General features: G+C 47.5%; 12 protein-coding genes across 12 annotated transcripts; 5 read left to right on the top strand and 7 right to left on the bottom strand.

Annotated features, from left to right (window-relative positions):
• Window positions 1-74: 74 nt before the first annotated feature.
• On the top strand, window positions 75-1,505 carry HPODL_04596 (SAGA-associated factor 73; the record flags this gene model as incomplete). The annotated part of the gene is made up of 1 exon (XM_014080933.1): window positions 75-1,505. The coding sequence occupies one exon, from the start codon at window positions 75-77 to the stop codon at window positions 1,503-1,505; it is 1,431 nt and encodes a 476-aa protein (XP_013936408.1).
• A 347-nt stretch (window positions 1,506-1,852) lies between these two features.
• On the top strand, window positions 1,853-2,334 carry HPODL_04595 (Ubiquitin-conjugating enzyme E2 13; the record flags this gene model as incomplete). Its single annotated transcript, XM_014080932.1, has 2 exons — window positions 1,853-1,879; window positions 1,915-2,334. 2 exons carry the CDS (start codon window positions 1,853-1,855, stop codon window positions 2,332-2,334), a joined length of 447 nt encoding a protein of 148 aa, XP_013936407.1.
• Window positions 2,335-2,343: 9 nt separating this feature from the next.
• On the bottom strand, window positions 2,344-5,151 carry HPODL_04594 (Mitochondrial ATP-dependent protease PIM1/LON; the record flags this gene model as incomplete). The annotated part of the gene is made up of 1 exon (XM_014080931.1): window positions 2,344-5,151. One exon carries the CDS (start codon window positions 5,149-5,151, stop codon window positions 2,344-2,346), a length of 2,808 nt encoding a protein of 935 aa, XP_013936406.1.
• Window positions 5,152-5,345: 194 nt separating this feature from the next.
• On the bottom strand, window positions 5,346-6,950 carry HPODL_04593 (Vacuolar protein 8; the record flags this gene model as incomplete). Its single annotated transcript, XM_014080930.1, has 1 exon — window positions 5,346-6,950. The coding sequence occupies one exon, from the start codon at window positions 6,948-6,950 to the stop codon at window positions 5,346-5,348; it is 1,605 nt and encodes a 534-aa protein (XP_013936405.1).
• Window positions 6,951-7,278: 328 nt separating this feature from the next.
• Window positions 7,279-7,752, bottom strand: HPODL_04592 (Pre-mRNA-splicing factor CWC21; the record flags this gene model as incomplete). The annotated part of the gene is made up of 1 exon (XM_014080929.1): window positions 7,279-7,752. The coding sequence occupies one exon, from the start codon at window positions 7,750-7,752 to the stop codon at window positions 7,279-7,281; it is 474 nt and encodes a 157-aa protein (XP_013936404.1).
• Window positions 7,753-7,796: 44 nt separating this feature from the next.
• Window positions 7,797-10,718, top strand: HPODL_04591 (Mismatch repair protein; the record flags this gene model as incomplete). Its single annotated transcript, XM_014080928.1, has 1 exon — window positions 7,797-10,718. One exon carries the CDS (start codon window positions 7,797-7,799, stop codon window positions 10,716-10,718), a length of 2,922 nt encoding a protein of 973 aa, XP_013936403.1.
• On the bottom strand, window positions 10,719-12,992 carry HPODL_04590 (putative protein kinase that, when overexpressed, interferes with pheromone-induced growth arrest; the record flags this gene model as incomplete). The annotated part of the gene is made up of 1 exon (XM_014080927.1): window positions 10,719-12,992. The coding sequence occupies one exon, from the start codon at window positions 12,990-12,992 to the stop codon at window positions 10,719-10,721; it is 2,274 nt and encodes a 757-aa protein (XP_013936402.1).
• Window positions 12,993-13,208: 216 nt separating this feature from the next.
• On the bottom strand, window positions 13,209-13,592 carry HPODL_04589 (adoMet-dependent tRNA methyltransferase (MTase) complex subunit; the record flags this gene model as incomplete). The annotated part of the gene is made up of 1 exon (XM_014080926.1): window positions 13,209-13,592. One exon carries the CDS (start codon window positions 13,590-13,592, stop codon window positions 13,209-13,211), a length of 384 nt encoding a protein of 127 aa, XP_013936401.1.
• An 87-nt stretch (window positions 13,593-13,679) lies between these two features.
• HPODL_04588 (uncharacterized protein) lies at window positions 13,680-14,735 on the bottom strand (the record flags this gene model as incomplete). The annotated part of the gene is made up of 1 exon (XM_014080925.1): window positions 13,680-14,735. The coding sequence occupies one exon, from the start codon at window positions 14,733-14,735 to the stop codon at window positions 13,680-13,682; it is 1,056 nt and encodes a 351-aa protein (XP_013936400.1).
• A 285-nt stretch (window positions 14,736-15,020) lies between these two features.
• Window positions 15,021-15,497, top strand: HPODL_04587 (uncharacterized protein; the record flags this gene model as incomplete). Its single annotated transcript, XM_014080924.1, has 1 exon — window positions 15,021-15,497. One exon carries the CDS (start codon window positions 15,021-15,023, stop codon window positions 15,495-15,497), a length of 477 nt encoding a protein of 158 aa, XP_013936399.1.
• A 220-nt stretch (window positions 15,498-15,717) lies between these two features.
• Window positions 15,718-17,502, top strand: HPODL_04586 (F-box/WD repeat-containing protein pof10; the record flags this gene model as incomplete). Its single annotated transcript, XM_014080923.1, has 1 exon — window positions 15,718-17,502. The coding sequence occupies one exon, from the start codon at window positions 15,718-15,720 to the stop codon at window positions 17,500-17,502; it is 1,785 nt and encodes a 594-aa protein (XP_013936398.1).
• A 24-nt stretch (window positions 17,503-17,526) lies between these two features.
• On the bottom strand, window positions 17,527-21,303 carry HPODL_04585 (Myosin-5; the record flags this gene model as incomplete). Its single annotated transcript, XM_014080922.1, has 1 exon — window positions 17,527-21,303. One exon carries the CDS (start codon window positions 21,301-21,303, stop codon window positions 17,527-17,529), a length of 3,777 nt encoding a protein of 1,258 aa, XP_013936397.1.
• Between the last annotated feature and the right edge of the window lie 10 nt (window positions 21,304-21,313).

Genomic DNA, 21,313 nt, shown 5'->3' with positions numbered 1-21,313 from the left:
CGATTAGTTTATGATAAAATATTGCAATTGTCTCTTCGAAATAATATAGGAGCCAAGACCATAGATAAAGTGTTATGTCAAGTTCTGGACCTGCGATTGAGGTGTCTACAGAATTGAAGCAAAACGTTTTTGGCGAAGACCAAGTGATACCCGAATTTGCCAAAGATACCCAATCTGGCAGTTCTTTCGCAAACATCACTCAGTGGAAAGAGCTCGGTGCATATTTAGAGGGCTTACAAAGAATCACACCTGGTTCCTCTGATTCAGAAAACAACGATCTGCAATCCAAAAATCCGCTTTCCAGACCCGTTGTGTATCGGATTTGCAACCATTGCGACAGGCCTATCTTGGAGAAATATTTAGCAGATCATCTGAAGAGCTGCGCGCAGGAGAAACGTAACAAAACCTTATCGGCGGAAAAAGCCAATACCGCCGTTACGAATAACGTCATGAAGAAACGGCGGCTAGACGAAGCTGCAGAAAATCTGTCGAGCTCACTTAACTCTCCGGATGTTGAGGAAACCAAAATGAACGGGGCCAACGGGGCGTCCAAAAAGCAGAAAGTCGCGAAAGTGCCCAAGGAGAAGAAAGTCAGGAAAAGCGTCAAGCCGAAAATTACCGGAAAGCCAAAGGGACCTGTTGATGTGGAGAAACAGTGTGGTGTCCCGCTGCCGAACGGTGGTTTCTGTGCGCGGTCCTTGACCTGTAAGACGCATTCTATGGGAGCCAAACGAGCTGTTCCAGGGAGAAGCGCGCCGTACGACCAGCTGCTTGCTGCATATCAGCGCAAGAACCAGGCCAAAATCGGTGCTGCTGCTGCTGCTGCTCAGCAAGCTCAAGACGACCTTATGCATGGCTCGTCTGTTCCGCTGGACGACGAAGAGGAAACACATCAAGTTCTGGATGGTGTGACGAGATCGACTCCATGGCCTTTGGAGCGGAAAGTGATAATGCCTACAAAACTACGCAACTCATTTATTCGCATGAGAGAAATGTTTGCTGGTGCTATACTGCCTAGAATGCCATCCAACCCGCTGGGACAAATGCAAGGGCGTACTGCGGTGGTGGACACAGAGAAAACCACCGAGTACGTTTTCCCTGTGCGGTCGCAGCATCAACGGATGCCACCCTCGACACAGGTGCGGCCGGCCGCACCTATGGCCAAGCCAAGTCCCCAGGGTGCTGTTGATGTTCATTCGCAGATCTCGGCCCAGGCACAGCTGCTCGCTCAGCAGCAGCAGCAGCTCAGACTTGCCCAGGCCAAGAAACAGCAGCAACAAGCACAGATGCAAGCTAAATACCAGGCCCAGCAGCTGGCTGCCGGGGTCGTTCCTCAGCAGGAGAAACACATGCAATTGACTCCACAGCAACAACAGCAGATGATGATGAGGCGGCGAATGTATTTGCAACAGCAATCGCAACAACTGCGGCAACAACAGCAGCAGTATATTAACCCCCAGTATAAGAGCCAACAGGAGATGATGATGAATCAACGCCAGCAATAGTGCTGGAACAGTCTGGATCTATGATTTTGAGTTTTTCGGGTCTTTCAAATCCTGTTCCAGTTGCGAAGCTCTCGGTTTGGGTTGTAAGGGCTCGATATGATCTGAAAATTTGATTCTGAAAAATGAGGGGTGTTTCCAGTTACCGTTTTCATCGAAGTTCTCCGGACTAGGCGGTGTGTGTTTGATGAGCTGATATTCTTTAAGAACATAGAAGCTCATGAGAAACCCGCCTAGAACTCCGATGACCACAACGTTAAATCGTCCGTTAATTGTTTTTTGTACCATTTGATAATTTGTTTTTCTAATAAAACTCCACTTTTAAAAAAACCAATCTTTATTTTCTTATCATGTCACTACCAAAGAGAATTATTAGAGTAAGTATACTAACACATTCACGTGCTAATACCAGGAAACTGAACGGCTAGTATCAGACCCTGTGCCGGGTATCACAGCAGTGCCACATGAAGACAACTTGCGCTACTTCAACGTGACCATTGACGGTCCCTCCGGTTCGCCATACGAGGGAGGCAAATTCAAGCTTGAGCTGTTTTTGCCGGACGACTACCCAATGCTGGCTCCTAAAGTGCGTTTTTTGACCAAGATATACCATCCAAACATTGACAGACTGGGAAGAATCTGTCTCGACGTCCTAAAGGCCAACTGGTCTCCAGCATTGCAAGTGCGCACCATTTTGCTGTCTATCCAAGCACTGCTGAGCTCGCCAAACCCAGACGACCCACTAGCGAACGAGGTGGCTGAGGAATGGAAGAGCAATGAGCAAAATGCAATCAAAACCGCCAGAGAGTGGACTGAAAGATTTGCACAGTAATTACAACCTCTAAATACGAGCTTCGCGAATTCCGCCGGTGAGCAGCACCTCACCTTCCCACACACTTGCCAGCACGTCACTGAAGTCGTCAACATACACAATCTCGAGCCCCAAAGTCTGATAGACCCATTTTTCAGGCTCTCCGGCTTGCGTGCGGCCCTCCTTAAGAAGCTGCTCTTCCTCGTCGAGGAATTTAGCAAAAAGCTCTTTGGCTAGCTCCCTATTCCTTAGATTATAGATATAATCTTCAATAACATCCTTGCGGTTCTGCCGTGGAAGCAGCACCTTGTTCACCTTGCCTGCAAGGTGTGCGCCCAGTAGTTTTTCTCTCACTCCTCCGATTGGGAGCACTTTGCCGGTAAGCGTGATTTCTCCAGTCATGGCAAGCGTTTCCGGCACTTTTTTGCGCAAAACCAGGGACATCAAGCACAATGTCATGGTGATTCCCGCCGAAGGCCCATCTTTCGAGATTGCACCTTCGGGAACGTGCAAATGAACGCTAGTGTTCTCGTATCGTTTGAGCAGTTCGTCTCTAAATTCTTGAGTGCCGGCCACCAAATTGTTGTGTAGCAGGTATCCAACAAGAGTATTTGCTATCTGGGAGCTCTCCAATAACACCTCTCCCAAGCGTCCAGTGCAGTTCATCTTTTGCGAACCAGGAAGACCGATCATCTCAAATCGTAAAAGAGACCCCGACCCGTCAGAGTTGTAGGACAATCCGTTGACCACGCCGTACCCTTTCTGAAATTTGGTCTCACCTGCCGCTGTAGCACGAAGATGCGACGGACTGCCAATATATTTTGCGAGATCGTGCACAGTCACCGTTTTGGTGGCCTCGCCCATTTGCGTCTCAACAGCCTTTCCTCGACAGATAGCCGCAATCAGCCGTTCAAGATTTCGAATTCCCGGCTCGCTGGTGTAGTGCGTGGCCATCTTCAGGATCGTCTCGTCGTCCATGGCCACCGCGTCGCTAGCAAGTCCTGCACGTTCCAATTGGCGCGGAATAATGTATTTCTTGCAAATCTCAACTTTTTCCATATAATTGTATCCTGCAAGTTCAATTACCTCCATCCGGTCACGCAAAGGATCACTTAGCTGCCATAGATCATTCGAGGTGCACACAAACAGTATCTGTGAGAGATCTATGGGGAAGCCGATGTAGTGGTCGTGGAAATTGGTGTTTTGTTCAGGGTCCAGAATTTCCAGCAGAGCAGCCTCAGGGTCCCCTTTCCGAGAGTTGGAACCGATCTTGTCCACCTCGTCCAATAAAATCACCGGATTCATTGACTGAGAACGCCGCAGGGCTTGGACTATTAGCCCTGGAATTGCACCAACATAAGTTCTTCTGTGGCCCTTCAGGTCTGCAAAATCATTTAGTCCACCAACACTGATCCTCTGGAACTTTCGCCCCAGAGTGCTGGCAATTGACCGCGCCAACGACGTTTTTCCAACGCCGGGAGGGCCTGTGAGAAGCAGGATTGGCGCTTTCAGGGTGGACGCCGGGCGCTGTTTCGTTGGAGGCTCGTCTCCGCTGCCGTATACAAATTCCGGCTCGTGTCTCGGCTGTTTTTGATTGTGCAGATTCAACACTGCCAGATACTCTAGTATTCTCTCCTTGGCACTCTCCATGCCGTAATGATCGGCATCCAGTTGCTCTCGCGCACGCGCAAGGTCCACATCAACCGATTCCACGAAAGAGTCGAGCCGCTGCCACGGAAGATCCATGATAATCTCCAGATACGCTCTTAATACCTGGTAATCCGAGGAACTGGACTGCATCTGTTTGAGTCTCTGAAAGTCTTTCGTAATAAGTCTCTTACCGTCCTCATTGATCAAGTATTTGTCCAAAGAGTCGACAAAATCCTGGATGCCCTTATTTTCGTCATCGTCCTCAGCCGTTCTGCTGCCACGGCCTGTGGCTCGCGTGAGACCCATATCCTCAACTAACCGACGCAAATTCCGCAGATGGTTTGAGATAAACTGCGAGCGCGACAAATTGCCCTGCGACTTGCCGCTCCGGTGATCAAGACTGCTCCAAATCTCCGACAAATAGCTGGTATTAAGATGTTCTTCAAACACCTTGTTCGCGAACGCCACGCATTTGTTAAATACTTCGATACGTTCCGCTCCTTTGGACCTCAGATACGAAATCTTCAGTTCAATTGGAAATGGAAACAACGCAACAAGAACGTCGTTGTAGTGAGCAAAATCTCCTGATTTTCGCCCGTACGCTTGTCTCAGTCGTTTCAGGCCTGTCGACACGTCTGACGCAGACAGCTGAGCATTCAAGAGCGTTGCAAGAGGCGTCAGCCGCAACAGAATGTGCCGCGAGCGTTCCTCCTTGTCGTCTGGGTCCAACGTGCCCTCGTCCTTGTAGTTGGTTAGAAACTCGTCTATGTTGTCAAAGAAGCGGATTATGTCTTTCGTGTCGGGCTTTTCCACATGCGTTTCCTCCTGAATCTCAACAGTTACGGTCTCCTCATCGTATTGCACAATATAGCCCCGCGTAAAGCCCTTGAAACTCACCACGGTCGTCTCGCTCATCTCGTAAAAGCCGTTCACCACACAGACGGTGCATGTGTCCGAGTCTGGATAGCCAGGCACACAGGCAACCAAACGCTTAGAAGAAAGACCAAAGCGCGAGGCAATTGCCGAAACAGGTTCTGAGCGTTCGGTAGCGGACCATCTCGAAGCCAGATCAAGAGCCTTTTGCTTATCAAAAACAACACGATAAGTGATCCCGGGAAGAAAAATCAGGTTGCGCTCCAACCGGTGAACAGGCAGTTCCACTTGCCACTCTGAAGACTTGGAAGACATGTTGGTGGAATATATCAGACTGAAGCCTACTTTTGGCGAGATAATATATACATTATCGGATAAGCTTTCCTAATGGAGCAGGAGTCGCACACGACTATATTTTTTACTTTAGCTATACAACAACAGAGAAATGAATACTTATGCCAACATGCCAACACTCTAGAACAAGCAATGATACCACCTGAAGCACTGGCTCATTTGATGAGGTCCAAAATTTGCTGCGTCAGGTTGGATATCTCATCTGCCCCGTTGAAATCTTCGCCGGTTAGATTGTTCAGGTTCATCTTGCCTCTGTTGATTTCGCTTTTTATTTTAGACTTGATCTCCTGGTTATCAGATTCGAGCAACTGCAGCATCGTCCACAAGGCAATGTGCTCAAATGTAGAGTTGCCTGAGTTCAGAAAGTCGGAGATGAAGCTAGAGATGCCGTCATAATTTTCCAGAATTATCGTATAATCTTGTATTCTTGAGCACAAGTTGGCCAGGGCAGCGGCCGAGTTACCGCTCACTTCAGGGTTCGACGATTTCGTCAGCGGGATCAACACGTCCATGATACCGAGCTCAAGCAGCTTAGCTTTGAGGTCATCAGCCAGCGCGAGAATTGCAAAACATGCAGATATTTCGCTTTGGACGCTTTCGGGAGCTTGTAACACCAGCTCTTTGCATTTCTTAACCGCACCTGCCTCCAGTAGCTCCATGCGATTTCTTTCACTGCTGGCAGCAAGGTTCCTCAAAGTGGAAACGGCGTGGCATTGTATCTCGACAGAATCCGTGTAGTCCACCAGATTAACCAGAGGTTTCAAGAAACCTGCGTCGATGATCAACGCCTCGTTCATAGGGTGGATCGATATATTGCGGATGCATGCGACGGCAGCAAGAACTAGTGGTTCGTGCTGCGACTTCAGCAACGAGACGAGATTCGGCAAGCCACCCGCGCGCACGATCTCCAATTGGTACAATGCATCGGAAGCTAAGTTTCTGAGAGCTAGCGTGGCCTGGCATTGAACCCTCGGGCTCGAAGAGTCCATTAGTTGAACCAACTGGCTGACCAGCTTTGGCTCGGTGGTGGCCAATTTTTTTCTATTGGACTCGTCCACAGCAATGTTGGACAATGCTGTCGTACAATAGTACTGGACGTCTGGGTCAGAGGAGGACAGCAGCTGAACTAGAACGGGCACCGACCCGGCCTCCACAAGTTCCTTCCTGTTTTCTAAAGAATGAGTCATGTTCAGCAGGGCACCTGTGGCATTCCTCTGAACCCTGAGGTCTGGGGATTTGGCGAGTTTGGTGAGTGGAATAAGAGCACCAGAGGTGGCAATTTTGGTCTTGTTTTTATCCTGGGTAGCCAGATTTGTGATACAGCCAACAGCATTGCACTGGACCTCGATGTTGGAACTCATCATCTGTCTGATAAGAGGCACTAGCCCGCCCATCTCCACAATTAAGACCTTGTTGTCATCGTTGACGGCCAAGTTACCTAGCGCGGCACAGGCTGCCCGTTGGACGTCCTGGTCCGAGCTCTGTAGCAGTATTAATATTGGCTCCAACACGTCTCTCGAGACGGCGCGGATGTCTTTCTCTGTTATTTCGGCAAATGCCAATGCTGCACTTCTCTGGAGGTCGATATTGTCCGAGTACACGAGCGTGCTCAGTGCTTTCAGCGGACCATCAGAGAAAAAGTCCACCTCGCCACGGTTCTCCAAGTATTGCAAAAGAGCGGAAATCGCGTCTCTCTCGTTGTCAGCTAGAAGTTGGGGATACAAGTTGTCATGCTCGCTTTTGCTACAACAACAGCCCATTTTGATGTAATATTTCCAATTGAAGACGCTCTTCTTATTTGTTGGGTATGTTTTCGCAGAAGTGTCTATATGGTCTTAATAATTTATCCGCTTATAGGTTTGCCATAAGATGTAATCTTACACGTCTTATCCGTTTGTTCTGTTTAACAAATTTTTATGAGGGCAAGACGGTAGTGAGAGACACAAGATAAGATACAAAAAATGTCTTCTAGATTGGTCCAGCGTGCCATTTTCAAGTCGACTCGCGAGCCTACGGGCTTGTTTTTGGATATTACCGCATAGAGCTGTTTGGTGTTTTGCAATTATCACCCATTCCATTAATTTTCGTTCAGTACATACTGGCAAAATTCTGCCTCTTCGACTTTACAGACATCGCAGGTTTTCGCTCCTGCTTCACAAATGGATCGGCCTTTTCGTGGTACGGCCTATTTCCAGGCCTACTGTCTTTCGCGCGTGTAGGAGACTTTTCCCTGGCGTCCTTTTGGTTTCTGAGTCTTTCGCGGTACTCTTCCACTTTCTTGTCGACCTCGCTGTCCTCGAGTCCCTCATCCTCGAGCGTCTCTCTGTATTCCATCACTTTTATCTCCAACTGTCGCTTGCGCTCGTGAAGGTCGATATCTCTGTCTCGAACCGTAGTGGCAACCTGTTTGCGCTCGTTTTTCTGCCGAAGCTGCCGCCTCAAATACTGTTTGCCCCCACTCTCATCTATACGCGCATCGCTGTGCAAGTTGCTGAGGTTACGCTGCACGTATCCATTTGTTCCAGAGCCCCTCGCGGTGCTCAGACCGATTCCATTATACATTTAAATTTTATTTAATTTTTGTTGGCGGTGCAGATCATTTTAGCATGTCTCAACAGATGCTGAGTCGCTGGATTAAGCGGGAGAACAGCTCATCTCCCGTGCCAGACGCGGCCAACGACACAAATTCCGTGGCAAACAGCCATAGGAACGGCAAGTCGCGTTGCACGCCGTCAAATGGTTCCAACGCGTCGTCCATCGACGCGTTCAGGTATTCCGCCACTGCTGGATCGCTGACCCGCTCCAAATTTGCAGATAAGCTTAAGGGATACACTGTTGGGGCCCGCAAAAGGCAGTTTAGCGAAGACGACGAGGATGCCCCGAAAAAGGCGAAATCAAGCAAGCTGACTCCGCTCGAACAGCAGATATACGAGCTCAAAATGCAACATAAAGACAAACTACTGGCCATCCAGGTTGGCTACAAATACAAGTTCTATGGCGAGGACGCTCGTGCTGCGTCGCAGATTTTGAACATCATGTACATTCCAGGACGGCTGTTTTTCACCAAAAGCGATGATCTGTACGATAAACTGGCCTACTGCTCGATTCCCGATGTGAGACTTCACATTCATCTGAAACGGCTGCTGAATGCCGGCTACAAAGTTGCCGTTGTTGACCAGAACGAAACAGCAGCCATCAAGTCCACCACATCGTCGAAAAACAAGCTGTTTGAGCGACGCATCAGTAAAGTGTACACCTCGTCCACGTACATCGACAACGAAGACGTGATTTCTGGGGGCCGGTTTGTTGTCGCGTTGACAGAGACCAAGAACAAGGAAACCACTGTGATATCTCTGGTTGCCGTTGACGTTTACTCGGCAGACATCATATATGACGAGTTTGAGGACAATTTTGTGCGCAACGAGCTGGAAACCAGACTTTACCATCTCGATCCAACGGAATTTCTTTTAATTGGAGAGATTTCGCGGGAAACACAGAAAGCGCTGGACTTGTTCAAACGGCACACTCGTGAGTCAGCAACTAGCTTGCGGTCAGAGGTCAGGGCTGCAAAGACATACACGCAGATCACCGATGTTCTGAACGCCAACCTGTCCGACCAGGCCTTTGATCTCATCACAAAGCTTGCAGCCTCTGTCCAAGGTTGTTTTGCAGAGCTGATCGAGTACCTGGGCGAGTTCGAATTGGCCAATGTGTTTGATTTGGTGGACAAATACACCCATTTTTCCAGCGTCCATCGATGCATGGTTTTGGACGCAAACACTCTGCGTAACCTCGAAATATACAAAAACAGCACCAACGGCCAGGAGTACGGCTCTCTGCTGTGGATGCTGGACCACACAAATACCCAGTTCGGACGCAGAGAGCTAAAACGATGGGTCGGCAGGCCATTGACGGACAGAGAAGAGGTGGCCAAGAGAGCAGACTCCGTGGAGAGCATTATGAAAAACTACCAGTCCGTGGCCATCGAGTCGACCGTCAAGCTTCTGCGCAATTGTCCGGACCTGGAAGCAGCGCTCAGTCGTGTCCATTACGGCCGGTCCAAACGCAAGGACACTTATATGTTTCTCAAAAAAATGAACGAGATCCTCCAGTTCTACGGGGACCTCCCAGACACCTATGTCCAGACCAACCCGTCTCTGCGCGAGATATTCGACGATCTCAAAACTGCAGCCTCATCCGGGCTCAAAGACTTCAGGAATTTGCTGGACATGGTCCATTCGCCAGCGGCCATCGACGACACCAGCCCCGAGCACGTGACCGGCTATTTCAACACCAACTTCTTTGATTACCACCTGATCCAACAGCATCTGGAGAACATTTCTCAGGTGGAGCAGCAGCTGGAAGCAGAACTCAAGGATATCCGCAAAATCGTTGGCCGGCCAGGTATGGGCTATGTGACCAACAACAAGGAGCCGTACTTGGTGGAGGTGCGCAACACTCAGGTTGCTAGCTTGCCGAAAGACTGGGTCAAAATTAACGGCACCAAGTCTGTGTCGCGGTTCAGAACTCCTTCGGGAGCCGCACTCTACAGACAGATCCAGTACCACACAGAGATGCTCCAGAAAGAGTGCAACGAGTGTTTTACCAAGTTTGTCAAAAGAATCGACGAGTACTATCTCGACCTGAATAAAACCATTCGACATCTCGCTGTTCTGGACTCGCTAATTTCCCTGAGTGCCGCTTCCTCGCTCAACGAAGGGTATACAAAGCCTGTGTTTGTGGACTCTCCGTGCATTGATGTGAAAAACTCTCGCAACCCAATTTCAGAAAACCTCAAGACATCAACTCGTTACATCCCTAATGATTTCAAGATGTCAGACTCAGAAGGCAGAATAGCCCTGATTACAGGCCCGAATATGGGAGGAAAGTCGTCTTTCATTCGCCAGATCGCGCTGCTCGTGGTCATGGCACAGATAGGCTGCTACATACCTGCGGAAGCCGGGTCCAAGCTGAGCATTTTTGACTCGATCCACACCCGAATGGGCGCACAAGACGATATTATCAAGGGCGAGTCCACGTTTCAGGTGGAGCTGAAAGAATGCAGCACTATTTTGAAAGAGTGCGGGCCACGGTCGCTGGTTCTGATGGACGAAGTGGGCCGCGGAACCAGTACCATGGACGGCTTCGCCATAGCACATTCCATTCTGCGGTACCTTGTTACAGATAGGTCGCCGTTTGTACTATTCATTACACACTATCAGAACCTGAAGTCGTTTGAGAGGTTCAAAGAGGTGAAAAATTACCATATGGGCATCCAAAAAGTGGGTGAAGACATCGTCTTCACATATAAACTATCCGAAGGATGCTCTGATCGTTCATACGGTATCAATTGTGCAAAGTTGGCAGGACTGCCTAAACCTGTTCTTGAATCCGCACATCAGAACTCAACCAGGTTCGAAAATGACTGGAGACTTAAGGAGGCACTGAGTCTGGCACACAACTTTCGCACTCTCACAGAAAATAAAGATTATGCGAAGCTGCTGGAGTTGGCACAAGATCTGGTGTGATCACATTTTCAGGAACCGTCTGCTGCTGACGTTGTCGGGCTTTGTAAGCGTGTAGGAAATATCTCCCAACTCTGTGCCTTCAAACCGCATCACATTGCTATCGTCATTATGGTGAATCGTAACCGAGCTGAAGTTTTCAAATGGGTCTGGGGTATTGCTTGAATGGGCTGGAGACGAAGAAGTCTTGCGCTTCGACTTCAATGTGCCAATAGAGCCCTGCGTTGTCTTACCCTCCTTGTCGCGACGACTCTTCTTTTGCGTGAAAACAGGGATCATTGGTGGTTTCTGGTTCCTGAGAAGGGCCCATTGAACGTTCTTGAAAAATGGGTGTGTTTTGATCTCCGATGCTCCACTACGTGAGCCCAACCGCTTTGTCTCATCCTTGATAAGAAGTTTCTTTATCAAGTTGCGACAGCTGCTAGAAACAGAGTTGTAGTCAGGAAACTGAACCTCATTTTTCAGAATGTTAGAAAACGTCTGGTTTCGAGTAGACCCTTTGAACGGCGTTATACCATAAATCATTTCGTAGATGAATATTCCCAGGGTCCACCAGTCAACAGCAGCAGTGTGGCCTTTGCCCCAAATGACCTCAGGTGCAATATATTCCTCTGTGCCGACAAAAGAGTTAGTTCTAAAGCCGTTGATGCAAGCGTTCGTGTCCAGCTGAGGAAGATTGGTAGCCGACTTGTGTGAAGAGACTAGTTCGGGTCTCTTAATGTGATCAGTTTGTTTCGACAGGTCAAAATCGCTCAACATGATGTGTCCCGACTGATGCAAAAGAATGTTTTCTGGTTTTAGGTCTCTGTAGATAAATCCCATCAAATGCAAATACTCCAGCGCAGCAACAACTTCAGAAGCATAAAACCTTGCATCGGCCTCGGAAATGCATTTCATTTTGCGTGTCTGTAGTGCTCTGAAGAACTCTCCTCCCATACAATATTCCATGCACAAATAAAGATGGTCTTCTGACTGGAATGAATGGTACAGCGTAACTATGAATGGATGGCATGCTGTTGCCAATATTTCCTGTTCTGCTAGTACCCTTTTGATCTTATTACGCTCAACCATTTCCTTCTTGTTCAGAATCTTCATCGCATATAATTTTTTGTTCGACTTTTCTCTCACCAGATAGACTTTTCCAACATCTCCTTTACCCAGAAGCTTCAGCTTCTCAAATGACTGCGGTGTCACTTCTACATTGGACACTTTTATTCCTGTGCTCGAATAGTTTCTTCCGGAGCTTCCTGGTGACCTAGAACCGCTGGAGTTTGTGACCTTGATCTCACCTATGTGTTTCGATATGTCGTTTATCTCCGGGGCGGAGGCAGGCGCTGCATTGGTATCAACGAGCTGTTTGAGTCCAAGCGGGGCAGAAGCAACCCGTTTCAACTTTTTTTGGATTGACAGAGATTTCGAACTTGGAGGAGTCGGCTCCTTGAACTCCTTCGGCTCTTGTGGCTCCTTGTCAAGCGGCTCACTCACTTCCTCCTCTGTGGATCCATTGTACAGTGTGGTTGTCGAGTTATTTACAGAATAATCATGCTTCAACTTGACCTGAAAATCGTCGACAGGGTTGATGTAGTCCTGTTCTGCAATATCGCATTCTTCGGAGGCTGCGGTGAGTGAGATCGACGGCACAGAATACGGTTGAACCGGGCTGGAGGGTGACCTTATGCGGCGAAATTTCTTCATAAGCGAGTTGCCGTTGCTTTCTTGACGTTCTTCCTCTTCATTTTCTACTACCGGTCCTTCCTGAGCAGGATGCAAGTCTTCGTGGTCGGCGACGGAGTTGAAACGGAAAATCTTTTTGATTTTGGTTAATGCGCTGTTCTTTGTAATCTCATCATCGTCTAGCTCTCCGTGGGAGACATTCAGATTGAAATAATCCTGATGTGCCTCGTCGCTCGTTGTTGGTGGAGTTTGGATATGGTTGGCGGACGATTCATCAATAGCTGGAGTTGTGATTTGCTCAGGCACGTAGGTCTTTGATTGCGCAGAGTCCTGTCCAAAACTGAAAAACCGTCCTATCGAAAGCTTACGGGAGTTTGACCTCGATCGTGATCTGCTTCGGTTATGCGATTGTATGCCTGTAGATGAATGCTCAGGCAGCGATAATGGCTCTGTGGTAGAGCCGGTGGAGTCGGGAAACACATCCTGCTGGACAGCGGTCGCGGGCGGCGTATATGAGTTCGACTCTCGCCCCTGTGGGACGTTCTGGGAGTTGGATGTGTCTCCATGGTGGGCGAGGTGACCGGGCCTATTTTCCGACGTCATGGCTTTCTAGAAAATACTTATGCTAGCGGAAAGTTGAATTCCATAAACACACTCGTCTGACTAAGGAAGCGAGGTTCAAAGTCAGAAAAATTGTGGTTATTATGTTCTGATTCAACAAAGGTCACTCACTAAGCCTTAAAAATAGTTTTTTTCGGCAGAAAAATATACATTTTGAAGCGATATACACGGTTATATTATTAAATGCGGTCATCTCTGTCAGCTGTTGGCCAAGTGCGGAGGCAACAGGAAGTTGGCAATAGAGTCTTTGATGTAGTAAATGTGTCCGCAGTGACGACATGTCATCTTGCCGTTTATGATTTGTGTTTCCAATAGTAATGAATGCAAGTCCTTAAGCATCTGCTCGTTGTCCTCGATGCCCTCTGGTTTCGTGGATGGGAGAGTAGTGTTGCCCAGATCCGCTGCAACTTGGACGATAGCGTCCCAATTCAGTCTGGGAAGCATGGAGATAAGGAACTCCGGGTTGAAGTCGTGCTCCTGAAGTTGGAGTTCACACTCCTCGTACTTTAAAGGAAACGACAGCTCCGATGCGTCACAACTTTTCACCGCACACTTGACGAAATTAGTCGTAAGAAACTTCATCAGCCGGAGATTAAAAGTAAATATTTTTTCAATATTTTTTACCGTTAATTTTTCATTCGTGCCTAATTACATGCATCTATGCTAATCTTAGTCTTGGAAACTCTTTGCGATCTTTTGCGCCAGATCACGATGTCCGCCTTTCACGAGCACTTCCTGTATTTTTAGTAGTTCTTCTGCGGACGGTCCGCTAGCTTTACCGACGTCTAAAACTGCGCTTAGAAGCGACTTAGAATCAGTCTCAAGTCTGGTCCAGAGGTCGACCATTTTTGTGAACAATCCCAAATCTCTCAAAATAAATTCCACCCACCCGTGGTTGTATATCTTCAAGTTCGACTGGCCAACCTTATCCTTAAGCTTTGATTTTGCCAAGGTTATCCGCTCTCCTTTAGCCTTCGTCTTGAGGAATCTTTGTGTAATCTTCATATGTGCCTTTTGTGCCGACTTCAGTGCACGGCTCTTTTCATCCATAGGAGTGGTGAGCACCACCTCTATCAGAACCTGGGCCAGGGAATACAATTCTAAGTCGTAGAGCTGCGAAAAAACTATCTTGAAAATCTCGTTTGACTCTGTTTGAAAAGTTGAGGTTTGGCTCAGGTATTGTTCGAGAATGCGCGATAGGTTCAAAATGTATTGCAGCGAGGACTGTTGCGAACTCGTCAGTTGGTTATAGTTCTTTTCCAATTGAAGATACACGTTAGTAGGGTCATACTGATCCTCCACAGCGTACGGCTGCATTCTGTAGTGCCGTACCAACCGCTGACTGTCTTCGTATTTTTTAGGCATTGTGGTGTTTTCGCTCGGATTTTTAAACTTGCTTACCAGACGGCGCGGTAATTCGTCAATCTCTTTGGGAACGCTCAAGTTGGTGTTCTCAAGGTATATAGGCACCCCGATGCACTCAGTCAGCTCATCCGGAGTTGATGGAAAGCTTGGCATCATATCGTTCACGACAGACAGCGTCTCCTGCTTGCTGGCAGGTTTCTCAAGCAAACCTGGCTGGAGAAAGCTCACTCTCTCGAAAGGGCGTTGTTTGATGTAATTAGCCAGTAAACCATATTCTCCCAGAACCAATTCCGGTGGGGCATCCTCGCGCACGACATCTATCTTTGTTGTGTACTCCTTGATGAACGGAGGCAGGAGCATAAAGAAAATTAAGTGTGAGCCAAAAGACACAAGCTTCAGGTCTTCAAACACACTCCAGCCAGAACCCGAAACCCTGCGCGGAACTGGCCTCTTGGATCCCATATGCATCCATCTAGGCGAACAGAACTGTCCAAATCGCCAGTTGGAAGCACGGAAAGCTCGAAAACCCGTGCGGCCAAACATCTGTTGATATATTAACCAATGAAAAAATTACAATTGAACATAGGTCTTACGATTTCTCTGGTGTAGAGGTGGGCGAAAAATACTTGCAATTAACTGTAGATCATGGTCTCTCACTTGTTTGTTTCTGGTGAATTGAACGGGGTCTCGGGCCTAAAGCCTGTTGAGAGCCCTCCCTTTGAGTACAGATTTAAGATCCAGTGCACTGCTTGTCGCGAGGAGCACGACAAAGAGATCAGCATTAATTTGCTTGAGAAGCATGAAATACAGGGAAGCAGAGGGGAGGCTAACTTCGTGTTTAAGTGCGGTTTTTGCGGCAAACAGTCAAATGTTGAGATCTCGCTACCCAAAAACTACACTGGATTGACGCAGGACTCGAAAAGAGCGGTGATGCTGGACATTGAAGCACGAGGGGTCGACCTTGTGGAATTCATTCCTGTCGGTAATTTCGAGTGCGTCTCTGAACAAGGCACCAAGTTCACGGAGGTAGATATAAGTGAGGGTGAATGGTACGATTATGATGATAATGCTGGAGCAGAGGTGAGCATCACAGATTTGAAGTGGGAGATATCCAAGAAGTAATAACGTGTATGAAGGTCAGACATTTGGAGTAAGTTGGTAGTAAAGCGAAGCGTTTGAGCTTACGTCTCAGTGAGCTTCTATCAACGGTAGTTTGCAGTGCATAGTAGTGTCTGTCAGTATATCTCAAAAAGGAATTTAGACGGAGCAAAAACGACGCGTCGAAAAAGGCAAATGAGCCGAATTTTTTGATTTAATATTATTCAGGGCAAACTCATACGCCATGGAAAGCAACGCCGCTGACCAGTATGAGATCCAGCCACCTGGATCTCCGCTGCCATTAGAACTGCTGATGGTGGTGTTTCGATTTCTGGACCCCGGATCGCTGAAGAACATGGCCCTTGTTTGCAAAACCTGGTATCGTCTATCAAAGGACAACTCTATGTGGATGCAGATATTCAAGGAGAGATTTAGCAGTATCGGCTCTGTCTTTCCACGCGTATCGCGCACAAGACTATGGCGGACAGAGTTGATCGAACGAGAGACGCTCATAAAAAACTGGAAGAAAGGAAAGGGTGTTCATAACACATATAATCTGGAGAGCCTTTTTTACACTACCGATCTACAGTGCGACTTCAAGACCAACAGACTCATCTCGTTGAACAAGAATACAGGAAATTTGGTGACTTGCAGCCTGAACAACGGCGCCAATATCGATCTGCAACCGTCTACAATCCCCAGCGGCACTACTGCCTACGCCATGAGCAAACACAGTATCGTGTTTGGAAGGTGGGACAGCAAAGTCTTCGGCTCACTTATTAACCACAAGAATATTCTCTTATCTGGAATCAAGGAATTCAAAGGAGCTGGCCATCGAGGGATGGTTACGTGTGTAAATGTCAACCAAACAGAGCTAGGAAAAGAGGGCAAGATAGGAGCAATTACAGGGGACGAAAATGGAACTATTGTGGGCTGGGACCTAAAGAAAGGTGCACAAGTCGCGCATTGCAAGATCTGTGAAGCAACGATCGCTAAAGTTGACTCGGATTACAAAGATGTGATTGTGGTTTTGGATACCCAAGGAGCGCTATATGTGGTGAAAAATATGTTCAATGTTTTTGACTGCACGCCTGAGGTCCACGAACTACAGGTATCGCTTGAGATCAATCCGCAGAATGTGATGTTCATGAAAATGTACGTTGATTACGGAGACAGCAACATCGTCTTGATCGATGAAAATACAGTGGAAATTATATCTTACAGAGACAACCTTGTGAGGAGATTTGTCACTGAGGAGCCTATTTACAAATCCAGCTTGGAGCAAAACAGCACTGCATTTACCAAAAGGGATGTCGAGCTCGTGGGAACAGACCCGTTGTTTTTGGCAATTTTGTTGAAATCAGGAAGAGTGCTGGTGATCAATGTTCGTGCGTATGAGTATCAAATCCGGCCGGTCCTGGATATCCTTCCACGGCTTGCCTACGAAGACGATGATTATCAACGGGTGGTGGCAATAAACCAAAACGTGGATCTGCCAGCTCTTTCAGAGATTGCAATAAACTCGTTGGTGGTTGCAGTAGGATCTTACAACGGGAAAATCGAATTTTACGACATCACTACAGGAGAGTTTTTCAGAAAAATAGCCATCAAGTCCAGCTCGAAAATGCTTCAGCAAGTGGGCAGCCAGCTGCTGCCAATCACCAACATTGTAATGGACCAGTCGCTTTCCGCTGGAGTGGTTGCTTATGGTTCCATGGTGCAGTTTTTCAAGTTCGGAGACTTTTACAAAGAACTAGAAACAAAACGCAAAAAGAAGAATTTCAAAGAACGCAAGTACAGCAATAATCATATCAAAGAAGCTATCAAGGACTACGAATACGAACTTCATGAAGAGGCACAGACCGCGTCGAGACTCCAGAAGTACAACGGAGACCATCTCGAAGACTCTGACGAAGAGCTTCAAATGGCATTGGCTCTGAGCATGTCAATCAATGAAACTTCTGTTGGCTCACAAGAGCAGGACGATGATCTCTTGGTGGCAATAGAATTGTCCAAACAAATTATCTGACACGACAATATATATAGATATAATTTACCAATCATCGTCATCATCGTCTTCCTCGTCGTCGCTGTCACGACGGGCTTTTTGTCGAATAGCAGCAGCCAAGCCCCCTGCCAAACTTTGTTCTTCTTGTTGTTTCTGCTTCAAAGCAGCAGCCAGACTACCTGCCAGACCATCAGAGGATGTGGCCGGTGTTGTTGCGTTTGTGCCATTGGTTGATGCAGGCACGGTACCGTTTCTAGCAGAACCATTTGTCGTAGAGTTGGAAGTGGCAATGGAAGGAGCAGGCGGAGCAGCAGGCGCAGAAGATCCACCCTTCAAAATATGTGCTGGCGGATCGCAAGGAACGATGTAAGCCGTAGGAACCCATCCCTCCCTGGTTTCATCCAATGACTTGGCCAACGACCATCCGGCACCTTGATCCTGTAAAATATACATCACTGTGTCTTTGGTGACTGGGAACTCGGAAGGAGAGCCAGAGCCAGGGAAATCGTACGCGGCTTTGAAAGTAGGCCATTTCGGCTTGGCAGCCGCAGCCGGAGGAGGTGGAGGCGGTGGTGGAGGAACAGGGTTGGCCTGACTCGATTGAGCATGCTGAACTGGGTGTACTGCTGCTTGTGGAGCTCTTGCGGGCTCCACATGTGTTTGGCGACTCTGCGGAGGTGCAGGCTTTGGCTTATTGACGGCCGGGGCTGGTTTTCTGTTCACCGGTTTCCTATTAATCTGCGGTTTTGCTGCCGAAGGCTGGGCTGGGTGGTAGGCAGCCACAGCAGCAGCAGTTGCCTGGTTCGATGCATGTGCGACAGGGGCCGTGCTGCCAACGGTACGCTTGTAGTTTGCAATAGCGTTGCCATTGCTCAAGATAGGCCGTCCCTTTGGTTTTTGCCTAGAGGTGCTGGAAGCTGGCAATCCAGCCGCGACCTTGACGGTACCAGATTTGTATGAGTCTCCATTTTTAGGGCTCGTGCTGTCTGCTTGGAATTTCACCACATGAGGCTTTCCTGGTTTCTTGTTGTATGTGATGGTTGGACCAATGTCAATACCTAGCGATCTGTTCAGCTTTTTCAGATGGGTCACCAACTCGGTCTTGAATATAGTATTGATGAAAAGGTCTGGCTGAGTGGTAGAGTTCAGGTTGAGCGCAACCCAATCATCCTGATATTGAGAAAGAGACACTTTGTGAATAGCGGAAACCGGGATCTTTGTTTCAACAACATAGGAGACCTTTCTGTTAACTAGCTCCTCCGCAATCACGTAGAATTGTGAACTGGTGAGGATATAAATCCTATTCAATCGTTGAGATGATCTTCCAAACTTCGAATGCAGTATTTGTCCCCTAGACGAGAAAATAACATAGTCAGAAAGGCCAATAGATTGCATCAGGAACTTTCCAAACCCACCAGTCTTGTCGTTACATCCAAGGTAATCTCCCATGTAAGCTCTAGAGCCTAGGATACTGAGCGTTCTTCTTTGCTTTTTGTTGACAACCAGTGAGGTACCGTAGTCTCTGAGTTGTTCGTACTTGTTACCTCCCACTCTTTCTCTCCACATCTTTTGGACGAACTTTGCGGCGTTCTCTCTTCTCTTGAGCCATCTTCTACAAGCTCTCTGTATGACTTTGGCTTTATTTGCCCAGTAGTTTTCTCTCATTTCTTCCAAAGAAAACAACGTTTCAGGTTTCTTAATAAACACCTTAGTGACACCAAGTTGCCATTCTGTATTTGGAATGCCCGTGTCTTGCAAGATCAGTGTGGTTGCAGTTTTGGCATCGCCGTCCCAAATGTATTCACCAGCGTATGATGTTCTGGTAGAAAGAAGATAGAATCTCTCCACAAATTTGTCGAATGTCTGTCTATAAGCAAATCCTGCTCTTCTGATTCTAACATTCTCTTGCAGACCCAGGTATTTGACTTGATGCAACACTGCTTTAGTGTCATATTCCGTAGGAGACCTGTTCTGGTTAGGTTTTATTGTTCTAATGTAAGAGGGTTGGGCTTGAGAAAGAGTGTCGACCAAAAGGTTGGCACTAGTTTTGATCTTATCACCGGCAGTTGGTGGCCTCTTCTTGGATGACGTGTCGATTTTTTCTGGGAAGATGGTCTGAATGAATGTATTTTGAGATGTTCCAATCATCTCAAGCAAGTCCTTGAGTAATTGATCCTTATTTTTGTCTGTCATGGTACCTATATCGTAGGTCACATCACCAGCATAATGCTTAATAATAAATTTGGAGGATCTCAATTCGAAGTGGGGGTTGCTACTGACCATATTCAGTCTCTGAGCAAACGATTGGTCAGCGGCGGAAGAATCAGCGTGAGCCGTTGCACAGGCATCATTGAGCGCGGCAAAAATTCCTGGCGGACGCTTGGATTCAATTAGATCGCAAACAATTTTGTTGTTGAAATAGTTGATCGGCGTCCATTGAATTTGCTCTCTGACATATTCGTCCTGCTCGGATTTCAGTGTCAACTGAATAAAAATTTGTTGCAGCTTCTCGTTCACATAGTTGATGCAGAGCTGCTCAAACGAGTTGTGCTCGAAAATCTCAAAACCGTAGATATCCAAAATACCAATGGATCTATGAGCCTCGAGGTTCAAGCTTTGAAAAGACTTGTTGACTCTCTCAACAATCCAGTCAAACATGTTGTTGTACAGTCCTTTGGCTAAAGCGTCCCTGCTTGCTGTTGCTTGAACAGGGTTTAGAGGCACGTGGTAGACAGATCCCCGTCTCATCCCATGGGACGTCTCCATTGTTCTTTCGATAATGGATTTCACCAACACCTCTGAATTGACTTGAAGGAGATACGCAACGAAGTCGGTCACTCCAGTGTCTCTGACCTGAGCGTTGCCTTCTGCGTCCTCAACGAATGTAATATTACCAATCCATAGGATAGCAGCCAACACTCTAAAGACCTGGTCCTGTTCCTCCTGGGTGAGACCAATGGTAGTCATCGAAGCAAGGGTGTCCTTGAAATCCTTCAAATCGTCGATCGAGTCAACCGAGGTGCAGCCGGAAGCACTAGTATAAACGTACTGTTCAGGGTTCTGGACACCAAATGTCTGTCTATATTGATCACTAGCTCCTTTAGTGTACTGGTAGAAAATGTGAAAGTTTCTCTCGTTTTTGATCTGCCCCACCACTCGTTGTTTCTCCAGGAGATAGTTTGTGATGTTGGCACTAACGGGTTCGAATGACTTGTTGAACTGAATCTCGAGGTACTTACCGTGTCTCGACGAGTTGTTGTTCCTTAGAGTCTTTGCGCATCCGAAGGACTCAAGAAGCGGATTGGTAGCCAAGACCATGTCTTTTATGCGCTGGATATGGGAAGACGAGGTATACGAGCCTGAGACAGCAGCAATATACTGCATGATTCTCTTGGCCGCTTCAGTTTTTCCTGCTCCCGATTCACCGGAAATAATCACACACTGGTTCTCATTGTATGCCCTCATGTTATAATACATGCTCTCTGCAATTGCAAAGACATGCGGAGGCACCTCGAGTCTGTTCTTGTTTTTGTATGAGTTCAGCACCTCGTCTGTGTAGATGCCCAAATCCCGGAAAGGATTGACGGAAATCAAGACATGCCCGATGTATGTGTAAATGGTACCATGATGGAATCTTTTTTCCAGGTTGTCATTGATAGTCTGATCGCTGATGGTGGACAGTAACGTCAAATCGCTGACCCCGACTTCTTTTGTTTTATTTGACTCGAACTGGGCCTTTTTCACCGGAGCATTGGTCTTTTTAGGAGGCGGACCTGTTCCGGTGTTCTTTGTTCTGACTGCTTTTCTGCTCAGCACTGCCATCGCCGAAAAA

Source organism: Ogataea parapolymorpha, chromosome II (assembly GCF_000187245.1).
Source record: "Ogataea parapolymorpha DL-1 chromosome II, whole genome shotgun sequence".
Taxonomy (NCBI): Eukaryota; Fungi; Ascomycota; class Pichiomycetes; order Pichiales; family Pichiaceae; genus Ogataea; species Ogataea parapolymorpha.
Note: the sequence above shows the minus strand (reverse complement) of the source record. Positions and strands in the feature narration are given on the sequence as shown.